The sequence below is a fragment of the Rana temporaria genome, chromosome 2 (assembly GCF_905171775.1).
Source record: "Rana temporaria chromosome 2, aRanTem1.1, whole genome shotgun sequence".
Taxonomy (NCBI): domain Eukaryota; kingdom Metazoa; phylum Chordata; class Amphibia; order Anura; family Ranidae; genus Rana; species Rana temporaria.
This window is the reverse complement of record NC_053490.1, coordinates 402,595,544-402,608,273: the sequence shown is the minus strand read 5'-3', so window position 1 is coordinate 402,608,273 and position 12,730 is coordinate 402,595,544. Positions and strand designations below refer to the sequence as shown.

The following is a 12,730-nucleotide window of genomic DNA, read 5'->3' as shown; positions in this document are numbered from 1 at the left end:
GACAAGGGTCTAAAGAAAGCCATACATTGATCAAAATTAGGCCGGTTCAGTGGGGCGCAGATGAATTGCGATCAGCATGTGGCCATCCCAGCTCAACACAATTTGATCGTTTGTACAACAGATGTTGGGAATACAGAAAATATAAATACATAAAATACATCGCCTATCACGGATGCCTTCTCATCCTCGGACCAGAGGACATCCGTGATAGGCGGAACACAGAACAGAGGCGCTGCTGGGAAGATTTGTGTTCCGCCTATCACAGGACAGTCTGAGAAGAAGGCGCGGCTTTCAAATCATGGACGCTCGCAGCAGACGGAGACTGTCACCGGCCTGGAAGCCAGAAGCTGCAAAACGTGAGTGATGGCACAGTGGGGGGCACAGTGGGGGCAAGTGATGGCACAGTGGGGGCAAGTGATGGCACAGTGGGGGGGAAAGTGGGGGCAAGTGATGGCACAGTGGGGGCAAGTGATGGCACTGTGATGGCACTGTGAGGGCAAGTGATGGCAAGTGATGGCACAGTGGGGGCATGTAATAATTTGGCACAGTGGGGGCATGTAATGTAATAGCACAGTGGGGGCATGTAATGTAATGGCACAGTGTGGCATGTAATGTAATAGCACAGTGGGGAATGTAATGTAATGGCACAGCGGGGGCATGTAATGTAATGGCACAGTGAGATTTGAAAAAAGCCTGTTTCTGTCAGCGGTTGTTTCTGTCAGCGGTTGTTCCGGCTACCCCTCAGCTTCCAGAAAGACTAGTAGGAAGGGGGTAGTCTTATATGGCGAGTATATCCCAAAACCCAAATTTTTACTGGAAAATTAGGGGGTCGTCTTATACGCCGGCAAATACGGTTAACCTTTTTTTATGGTAGAAGGATAATCTGAACAAATACTGCAGGTACTATAGCTGTGTGATGATCAATATAAGGGTGATGATTAACTCACCTCTTTTACAATGAGGCTCGCTTCATCTGCGTTGAATGCGTTCTGTAATATAAAACATATATTATTATCCACAGCACGACAGGCTTCAAAACACTGGCAGATGCAAAGTAACACAAATATAAAATACACTGATTAGAAAACATTTCTGCAGCCATGAAACCGGTTTATTCAGTATAAGCATATTGTGCTAATCCATATTATCAATCATATATCAGGTTCGAGAGATGGTCCAGTTTTATGACTTCTCACCAAATATATATACAGAAAAATTAAAATAATGCCTGTCTTAGAAGATTTATGCAATAGTTGCACATGATCATCACAGTGAAGCCCTGAAGCACTAAGATTTCAATGTTCCATTTTAAGCCTGTTTATTAGTATGCTGTTCTTCCCTTATCTGCCCATTCCAAACCTATTACAGGACATACAGTACATCTTAAGACCCTGGGTATTAAACGGAAGAAGGAATTAAATTGATATCCCTAATTAAAAACCTGCCATGCGGGGGCGTGGCCAACTGCCGAGTCGTATGGACGTCTGACTTCCAGGCTCCCGCACCAACCGGAGATTCGAGCAGCTATACCGCTGATCCACGCCGCAGATATGCACCACAACAGCCAGCATACACTAGGGAACCCGGACGGGTCATCCCGAAAACGAAAAGATTACCGCCAGCCGCGGAAATTGACGGACTTCTTCTCGCCACCTCACAGGTCTCAGACCCAAGATGGCGCCCGCGACCGCTCGCCGCGAGGAGGGAGAACACACACTGACCTGCCTGGGGATGAGGACTCATCCATGCACCAGCACTCGCTCCCCACGGATCCGGCCTTGCTCCCTGGGCCATCCTCCACTACAGCTAGCCCTGCTAAGGCGCGGATGCGTCTGGACCCCGGATCTCAGGCCCATGAGGTAAGGCCTGCCCTGGACTGTCTCCCCACGCTAGCATCCGCACAGTCTCCCATAGAGGCCTTCCCCACTGCCAATCAACCTGTTGTTGACACCATGTTAAAAGACATGCTGATCACGCTGCACAGCACTATCCAAAATGACATCTCATCCATGTTCTCTGCATTTAAATCCGAAATGATGCATGTGAACAATAGAATGGGCCGCATTGAACACCAAATGAGCGCCATGACAGTCACAGTTAATGACTTAGTGGACGGCCATGACCACACCAGGGATGAGCAGCAGTGGGTACGAGCTAAGATGGCGGACCTCGAGGACCGATCGAGACGCAACAATGTAAAAATCCGCGGCATACCAGAAACGATCGTCCCGGCCGACCTCAATACTTATGCTAGAAAACTGATTTCTCTGCTCCTACCTGACCTCCCACCAGTGGAGACGATCATAGACCGTATTCACCGGCTACCGAAACCCTCCCACCTACCACCTGAAGTGCCCCGCGATACTCTAATGAGGGTTCACTTTTACCACGCAAAAGACATGCTAATGGCCAAAGCAAGACGCCTGGGTCAACTGCCTGCACCATACACTAAACTGCAGCTCTTTGCGGATATCTCCCAATACACCCGCAATCAGAGGAGACAACTCCAGACCATCACAAAACCGCTGAACAACCACAAAATCCCTTATCAATGGGGATTTCCGACCAAAATTGTAGTCACCAAGAATGGAGTGAAACATAACATTCACTCAGTAGAAGAGGGCATCCAGCTCCTCAAAAAATGGCACATCATTCCTGGAGAAAACGCACTACCCCAGGCGCCAATACCTGATGACACGCGCTCCTCAGCCATGGATTCCTCCCCCAGTGTAGGAGAGTGACCTTATGATTAGCGTACTGTTAGCTTTACTGCTACTAAGCACTCCGGTTGGTGCCTGCTCGTTGCGGTTAACCCACAAACTTTCACCCCGTAAGTTTTCAGTAGTCCAGACAATCTACTGAACTTGGTGCCGCCGTTGCACCCAGCTTTGTGTAATTTTACATAAGTTGATACTGACTGTTTCTTTCCTTCCTTGATCTTGTGTAACTGCCTGTTCCCTTTCCCTCCCCTCACCTGGACTCCGGAGAGCACCGACGTCCCAAGCTCGCCCACCTCCTGAGCAACAGACCTCCTTTACACCTACTACCGCCTTAAGTCAACTAGATCGCCTCCACAAACCGTGAGTACCTGTTTCTAAGCACCAATACCACTACCTCTATCGAAATGCCGAAATTCCTCACCCTAAATGCAAAGGGACTGAACCACCCTGTTAAGAGGGCGTCATTATGGAAAACTGCCCTGTCATCCCACTGTGACGTCCTATGTGTGCAAGAAACGCATTTTAAATCCACAGCAGGACCGGTTTGCACCAACAGGAACTTTTCAAACATATTCAAAGCCTCTGGCCCTGAAAAGAAAAACGGAGTAATGATCGCCATCAAAAACACCATAACGTTCACTCTCCACAATAGCATGGCAGACCCCAATGGCAGATACCTAGCTTTAGACTGCTCCATGAACAATACCAGATATACCGTTGTGACGGTGTATGGCCCTAATACACGCCAAACCAGCTTTTTGTCCAAACTAATGAAAAAAATCAACCGCTTTAAGCAAGGTCACCTCATACTATGTGGAGACTTTAATATAGTTCCTGATAACTCGATTGATGCCTCTTCTAACTCACGTAGACTTGCCTCACCCATGGCCTCTTTCTTGCGATCCCACGACCTATACGATGTCTGGAGATGTCATCACACCACTGAACGAGACTACTCTTACTTCTCTCCTCGCCATAATTCCTACACAAGAATTGACTACTTCTTGGTAGACAAGTGGACCCTGCCTAAGGCCTCAGCATCCGACATTGCCTCCATCACGTGGTCAGACCACGCTCCTGTCACCATGACCCTCACCGACTCATCTCCATCTACACGGACAAGGATCTGGAGAGCTAATGCATCCCTCATCCACTCTCCAACCCACTCGGATTATATCAGAGACAATCTAACTGAATTTTTCTCCCTGAATACAGGTTCTGTAACTGATAATTCGGTGCTATGGAACGCCCACAAAGCGTTCGTTCGAGGAATCTTTATTCAACTGGGGGCTAGGGAGAGGAGGCTGAGAGCACAGCGTCTAGACACTCTTACCGCAGATATAAAACAACTAGAAACACAGAACCAGGTAGCCCCTAGTTATGTCACCAAACAAAAACTAGATCTTTTAAGACAAGAATTGAAAGCCCACCTGCTAGACTCCTTTGAAAGAGCCCACACCCACTTTAAAACCCTTCACTATTCTACGGGCAACAAGGCAGGCAAAGCTATGGCCAATAAGATCAAAGGACACTTCTCCAAAACTAAAATTGCCCACTTGTTTCATCATGCCTCGAACAAAAAAGTAATTGACCCCTCGGAAATTGCCGAGGCCTTTAAAGACTATTACACTACCCTGTACAACTTGAAAGATAACCAATCCATTCCCCAACCATCCCCTCAAGACATTGACTCGTTCCTCCAAGAAATTAACCTCCCAAAGCTGTCTGAAGATCAGTTGGAGACCCTTAATGCCCCATTTACAGATCTAGAAATCCAACGTACGATCTCCAAGTTACCCTCCAACAAGTCACCAGGCCCCGACGGTCTAACTGGAGAGTACTACAAAAAATTTGGCTCCATCTTGTCACCAATACTAGCTAAGGTTTGTAACGACGCTGCTCAGTCCTCCTCTCTTCCCCCTGAAATGTTGTCTGCTCTGGTTATTACACTACCGAAGCCAGGTAAAGAACCCACGTGTGCTCAAAACTTCCGACCCATTTCTCTTCTAAATTTAGATGCTAAAATACACGCCAAACTCATAGCCAACCGACTGGTTGACCTAATGCCCATGCTCATACATAGGGACCAATCTGGGTTTACAAAAGGCAGGCAGACCTTTGACGCGACTCGCAGAGTCATTAACATCATCCATGCGGCGGAGTCTACTCGAACGCCTTCTCTGCTTCTGTCACTAGATGCAGAGAAGGCGTTCGATCGGGTCCATTGGGGCTACATGCAAGCCACGCTCACCAAATTTGGGTTTCAGGGCCCCATTCTTTCCGCTATTATGGCATTATACTCTTCCCCCTCAGCCCAGGTATATACATCAGAAATCCTCTCTAAACCTTTTTTGATCACCAATGGCACACGCCAAGGTTGTCCCTTATCGCCGCTCATCTTTAACCTTATTATGGAACCCCTAGCAGAACATATCAGAAACCACGTCGCAATAAAAGGGTTTAGAATTGGCTCATTAGATCATAAAATCAACTTATTCGCAGATGATGTGATAATAATGATGACGGATCCCCTCTCTTCCCTGGCTTCGGTACAATTGTTGTTGCAGAGATTTAGTAGCGTGTCTTACTACAAAGTAAATGAGAACAAATCGTACATCCTAGACTTAGGCCTAGATGCAACTACCAGCAATCTACTCAGGTACCAATTCCCCTACCCGTGGGCCGACTCAGGAATCTCATACCTAGGTATCACTCTAACTAAATCTACAAAGGCCTTGTTTCCTAGCAATTACGTAGAACTGAAGCATATGCTTATTCGAGAAACTGCAAAACTCTCCAAGCATGAATTCACCTGGGTGGGCCGCCTTGCAGCTTTTAAAATGATGGTTCTGCCTAAACTTCTCTACATGTTCCGAACGCTTCCCATACCGCTTTCACAATCTTACTTGACAAACCTACAATCTATTTTGGGACGCTTCATATGGCAGGGTAAGAAACCCAGATGTAGTCTGTCCAAAATGATCAAACACAGGTCAGTAGGAGGTATGGGATTCGTCGTCATTAAAGACTACTACCTAGCCACTATTCTAGCACAACTCCGAGAATGGGTGTTGATGACGCCCACCACACTTTGGTGCGACATAGAATCCAACATGATCCCGGGCGGTAACCTGTCCCGCTGGTTATTTAGCACAGTGATCAAAAACCCTCTTCTTTGCTTTTACTCACCCACCATTCAGGCCTCAGTTAAAGCCTGGAAAATACTTCAGGGCATGAAATGGTCGGATATTCCGACTAAACCCATCCCTATACCTATAGATACATTGAAATTACTGACTCCTGACCTTATGATCCCGAATTGGCTGACGGGAAAACTGACATACACTCATGAACTACGCCCTCTCATGACCAACTCATCCTTTCTAAAACTCCAAGAGACTCTCCATGCCCCCACTTCTGACTACTTCACTTACTATAGGCTACAGCATTGCCTCTCGGCCACTCCTTCTATGGAAGGATCTATACCAGTAAACATATGGCGATATCTCTTTACAGAGACAAACTCATCCAAAGGTACCTCCCTACTATACTCGACCCTTCAAGAAAAAAATTACTTCACTAAATCCAAACCCCTCATTGACTGGGAAGCAGACTTGCAGACCCACTTTTCTGATCAGCAATGGCAGCGGGCAATTAAATCCACTTACAAACATACCTCTTGTACGGCTTTATGGGAACTCGCCCAAAAATTGACACTGAGATGGTACTTAACACCATCCAGGATAGCTAAATTCTATCCCCACACCTCACAGGACTGCTGGAGAGGGTGCGGAAGCCCAGGCACCCTCATACATGTATTCTGGACATGTCATAACTTAAGACCTATGTGGACAGCACTAGAGCTAGTGTTGAGGGAGGTGTTAGGTTTCCCTCTAACGCTGACCCCCCAACTGGCTATCCTCAATTTGACCATTGACGACATACCACCTCCTTTGCAACTAGTGACATCCCACATCCTGCTAGCAACCAGACTTCTCATTGCCAGGAACTGGAAATCTAATATCATCCCCACGATATCAGACATAGTGAAACTAACACACAACCACTACACATATGAAACTATCCTTGCTCGTAGAAAATGTTCCGGCCCCGCCTTAATGACATATTGGAAACCATGGCGACTCTGGTATGACACTAAATGGAACCACTGATCCTTTTCTGAATGCACTGTCCTAACCTGGATGCTCTCCAACCCCTTCTATCCCCCCTCCCCCCCCTCCCTTCCTGCTCAAGACCCTTTCTACCCGGTTCACCCTACTGGTGTATACCTTATAAACATATCTGGTAACCCCTACCGTTTGTATTTTCTATATAATACCAATTATCTTCCCCAGTTATCTGTTTGCTTCTATCTGTATGTATTTATGCACTTGAACTATCTATAGTATTCTACAGTGTTTGCTTCCTGTTGATATTGATGTTACCACACTGATGATGTACTGCATACTTGAATACTCAATAAAAACTATTTGAAAGAAAAACCTGCCATGCATATATTTTGTAAACTCAAATGTTTGGGAGCCTGAATCCTTGCTTAACCACTTAAGCCCCGGACCAAAATGCAGCTAAAGGACCAGGCCTCTTTTTGCAAATCGGCACTGCGTCGCTTTAACTGACAATTGCGCGGTCGTGCGACGTGGCTCCCAAACAAAATTGGCGTCCTTTTTTTCCCACAAATAGAGCTTTCTTTTGGTGGTATTTGATCACCTCTGCGTTTTTTATTTTTTGCGCTATAAACAAAAATAGAGCAACAATTTTGAAAAAAATGCAATATTTTTTAATTTTTGCTATAATAAATATCCCCCAAAAATATATAAAAAAACGTTTTTTTCCTCAGTTTAGGCCGATACGTATTCTTCTACATATTTTTGGTAAAAAAAAAAAAAAAACGCAATAAGCGTTTATCGGTTGGTTTGCGCCAAATTTATAGCGTTTACAAAATAGGGGATAGTTTTATTGCATTTTTATTAATTTTTTTTTTTTACTACTAATGGTGGCGATCAGCAATTTTTTTCGTGACTGCGACATTGTGGCGGACACTTCGGACAATTTTGACACATTTTTAGGACCATTGTCATTTTCACAGCAAAAAATGCATTTAAAATGCATGGTTTACTGTGGAAATGACAGTTGCAGTTTGGGAGTTAACCACAGGGGGCGCTGATGGGGTTATGTGTGACCTGAAGTGTGTTTACAACTGTAGGGGTGTGTGGCTGTAGGTGTGATGTCATCAATTGTGTCCCCCTATAAGAGGGATCACGCGATCGATGACGCCGCCACAGTGAAGAACAGGGAAGCTGTGTTTACATACAGCTCTCCCCGTTCTTCAGCTCCGGGGACCGATCGCAGGACTCCATCGGCGATCGGGTCCGCGGGTCCCGCGGTCACGGAGCTTCGGACCGGGTTGCGGGAGCGCTCCGCGGGCACGCGCCCGCGACCCCATGGCTGGGCTTAAAGAGCAACGTACATATACGTTGATGTGCCCACCGGTGCCATTCTGCCGACGTATATCGTCGTGCAGCGGTCCTTAAGTGGTTAAAACAGAACGGAAGCAAAAAAATTATAAGAAAAAAAATTAATTACAATGGAATTAAAAAAATTCAATAAATCAAAGATTTCCCCTGCAATGCTTTCTTCTGCCACTAGATGTCCTCAGTCTGATGGCCAGCATCATTTAGACCACATCCTCTGAGTCCAGGTCATGCTGGGCTCACCTCAGTCTGTGACTGGACAGTGAAAGGAGAAGCAGCACAGTGCGGAGCTCATCTTCCTGCTGCTCTTCCTATCAACATGTTTCTTGTCAGCTATTAACTGATTGGCTCCTTGTGCTGCTTCTTCCTTTCATACTACAGCCCTGTTGTACAGGGAGGGACTGCAGGATACAAGGTCAAATTAAAGTGGAACTATACTCACCTCCACTCCAGTAATACAATGTCCCAGAACTCCCTCAACGGCCACTGACATCTTCGGCAAGTCTTCTTTCAGGTTTCCAATCGTTGGCCAATTAGATTGGCTGGGCCAAGATGAAGTCACTTCCACTCATGTGCAGGAGTTCGTTCATCTTGGCAAATTCCGAAATTGTACATGCATCGAACACAGGAGGATGCAGAGTAACAAAATGTGAAAGAATAATGATTAAAAAGCATTTTTTTGGCAGAGTAAGGGAGGGTTATAACTCCTGTCAGGTTTTTGTGTCCCACTGCGGAGATTTCCCTTTACTTCCTGTCCCATAGTCAAACAGGAAGTGAGAGGAAATCCCTGCAAATTGAGGATCCCCAGGTCTCCAGAACTAGTGTCTCCATTGGAAGATTCCCCCATCTATTACTTTCTGGGGACAGAAATTTCCTTTCACTTTCCATGATAAAGGTAAACAGGACAAATAGAGAGCATGAGACTCCTTAAAGTGGTGTTCCCGGGAAAAAAAAATTAAAAGCCAGCAGCTACACATACTGCAGCTGCTGGCTTTTAATAAATGGACACTTACCTGTCCTGGAGTCCCTCAATGTCGGTACCACAGCTGATGTTTCCATCAGCTGTCGGGTGCTGCAGCCGCCGCCATTACATCCTCTCCTTTTGGCCCGGCGGCCGGGGGAGGAGAGGACGGATCCCTATGGTGACATCACGGGCCGCTGGCCGCAGCTGGACTCCCGGAAGTGGGAAAGGTTACCTGTCAAAGACAGGTATCCTGTCCCCCCTCCCACCCAAAAGGTGCCAATTGTGGCACTTTAGGGTGGAACTATGCTTTAACGGGGGCACAGACTCCTTAGAGTTCAGCATTAAAGCAGTATTAAACCAAGCAGGTAAACAGGACAAATAGAGAGAGTTAATCAGCCTAACATGGGAACAGATAACAATAAAAACTGACAGTGAAACAACTGGAGGGGGAGGTAAAGGTAAGTAATAAAGCTCCTTCTACATCTCCCTAAACTTAACATTTAACCCTTGCAGTGAGGGTATTTTTTTTATTGTCCCCGAAGTTGGGCTTTAACCCATACAGTGCAGGGGTAGCCCCACTGCAGGGGAGGATATAAAGTGGAAGTCCATGCAAAAACTAAAATGCCTGCATCTATAGCCACCAACATTCTTATGCCCCGTACACACCATCACTTTATGTGATGAAAAAAAACGACATTTTCTGTGAAGTAAAAAATGACGTTTTTGAAACTTCAGTTTTCAAAGACGAAGTTGCCTACACACCATCGTTTTTCTCACAATGTTCTAGCAAAGCGAGGTTACGTTCTCACCACTTTTTCCATTGAAGCTTGCTTCATAAGTAGCTTCTGGGCATGCGCGGGTGAAAAAACTTTGTTTTAAACGACGTTTTTGCTACACACGGTCAATTTCTGTGAAGTAAAAGTTGACGTTTTGAAAAACGACACATAAAATTGAAGCATGCTTCAATTTTTTTTGGTCGTTTTTTAGAAGACAAAAAAAGAAGTTTTCCCCCACACACGGTCAATTAAAGTGACGTTTTTAAAAACGTCATTTTTTTTCATCACATAAAGTGATGGTGTGTACGGGGCATAACACTAACCTTTCTAGCTCTGAAAAGAAAAAAAATCAGTATACTTACCTTTTCTGCAGGCGATCCGACCCGATCTCCAGTGGCGGAAGTTCCGCAGAGGACACGGCTGACAAGGGCTGTAAAATGAATAAAGGGAAAAGGGATATGGCAGCCTCTGCCCCATTTTCCTCATGGGAAAATGGCAGGGAGTAGGCAAGTTTAGGTAGGGTAGGAGTCAAGGGGTTAATTGGCGGGCTTACAGGCTGAGGAGTCAGGCCGAATTTTTTTTTCCCTTAGCAACTAGAAAGCCCGCCTAAAAATTCAAGTAAAATCCAGTTTTAGGAATGTTCTGTCTAGCAACAGGGAGAGAAGCCCGCGCAAAATGTTCAAAGCTGGTTTGAACCAGCTGATCTCAGGGCTATAAAAGAAGGGTTCCGGCGGTCCGGAGATCAGTTCGCCTCAGAGACGGAAGAACTGTGGTGTTCTCCCCCACCCCCCCCCCCCTTATTCTTCTTTTACTTATGTCGCGGTGTGTTATTATGTGGTAGGTCACCTTTGTCTTATACAGAGGGGGACGAAGTGTGAATACCAAATTTTTGCTCAGTGCTTTGGTTACTTTGGTATGGGTAATTGTTGTTGCAGCCTGAGCCGTGTTGGCTAGGTTTGCTAAAAAAGTTATGTATATATATTTAATTTATTCGTTAATTTATTATTACCCATCAGTTATTATTTATTTATTTATTGCATCGTATAATTATTTATTGTTAACAAAAAAACAATAATAAACATCCGCGGCAATTATTATCCAACAAGTCTCTGCGTTTTTCTATATTTTAGAGTATAAAACAATTTTATTTAAGGTTATAGGTTTTATTTCCGGTCTATTTTCCCATGGGAAGTGATGTCACCCATAGACTTACTATGGGGCTTTAGTTGTCGGACGTGTCCTCTGCACCCACCTACACAGCGAAGCCGCGGCTGACAGCTCAGCGCAGGATCAGAGCTTCCGCCGCTGGAGATCGGGTCGGATCGCCTGCAGAAAAGGTATGTATACCGATTTCGCTGTGTAGGCGGGTGCAGAGGACAAGTCCAACAACGGAAGCCCCATAGTAAGTCTACGGGTGACGTCACTTCCCACTCATTTCACAGCAGTTGTCGGACGTGTCCTCTGTAGAGCTTTCGCCGCTGGAGATCGGGTCAGATTGCCTGCAGGAAAGCTATGAATACTGATTCGCTGTGTATGCGGGTGCAGAGGCCAGGTCCACCAACGGAAGCCCCATTGTAAGTCTACGGGTGATGTCACTTCACACTCATTTCACAGCAGTTGTCAGACGTGTCCTCTGCAGAGCTTCCGCCGCAGTAGATCAGGTCGGCTCGCCTGTAGAAAGGTTATGTATACTGATTTTTTCCTTTCAGGGCTGGAAAGGTTAGTATTAGAATGTTGGTGGCTTTAGATGCAGTGATTTTAGTTTTTGCATGGACTTCCACTTCAAGCTTTAGGATCAAAACAAATTTAACATCGTCATGAAAAATATCCAAATTAAAATCAGGAAATAAAACACAACACAAATAAAAGAAAAGTCTGTCCCCTCTGCAGTAACAATGGCTACCAATCTGAACATTCACATCTGTGCTCTTTGATTTCCTAAGCCAACGTCTGCTCTGATCCTAACATGTCCCTGCCAGCATGGCAAGCTGCATCTGTGCTGCACCAACATAGTGTGCCCATTGTTGCCATGTCACAGGCTGCATACATTGCTGTATAGTACAGTGTAGAGTGCTGCACTTACCTCTGCCTTGTTCTGATCCTCCATGGTGCTGGGACAGGTGCAGCCAGAGGTAGGTCCTGCTCTTCTATCTATAGCTCTGCTTCTGTATTCTCATCTGATGTCTAGGATTTAGAGGAAGACCTAAAAATAAACATGTATAAACATTTATACATTCAGCTCTGCTGCTGAGCTCTCTGCCGTCCCACCCTGACTTCCTGTATTAAAGTAATGCTGTCATTGTGAAGAGGAGGAGCAATGATCAGGAACATCAGGAACAAGCCCTCTACAGCAATATGAACAGAAAAATGACAGGAGGCATACAGCACACAGACTGCTGGGAGGTGCTGCCACCTGCTGGTCAGAAGGCATCATTACAATCATACGCCGCACACTGTCACGTGTGAGAAATGCTTTCAGGAATGCTCATGTTGGTCATATAATCCACGTGTTACTTTGTTCAGGGATTACTTTTTCATGCATCTTTATCACATAGTTTTCAGCTATTATTAAAATAAAAAAATCCTATAATGTTACATTAACCACTTCCATACCAGGCACTTACGCACCTTCCCGCCCAAGCCAATTTTCAGGTTTCAGCACTGTCGCACTTTGAATGGCAATTGCGCGGTCATGCTACACAGTACCCAAACAAAATTGGCGTCCTTTTTCCCCCACAAATAGAGCTTTCTTTTGGTGGTATTTGATCACCTCTGCGA

General features: G+C 45.6%; 1 protein-coding gene across 1 annotated transcript in view; it reads right to left on the bottom strand.

Annotated features, from left to right (window-relative positions):
* The window catches only part of DYNLT3 (dynein light chain Tctex-type 3), a 46,101-nt gene extending 33,836 nt beyond the window's left edge, over nucleotides 1–12,265 (bottom strand). The window contains exons 1-2 of the mRNA XM_040338128.1: nucleotides 12,036–12,265; nucleotides 948–989 (exon numbers count right to left, since the gene is read on the bottom strand). Coding sequence (XP_040194062.1) covers nucleotides 948–989; nucleotides 12,036–12,059 — 66 coding nt within the window. The 5' untranslated portion in view covers nucleotides 12,060–12,265. The remainder of the gene's footprint in view (nucleotides 1–947; nucleotides 990–12,035) is intronic.
* Between the last annotated feature and the right edge of the window lie 465 nt (nucleotides 12,266–12,730).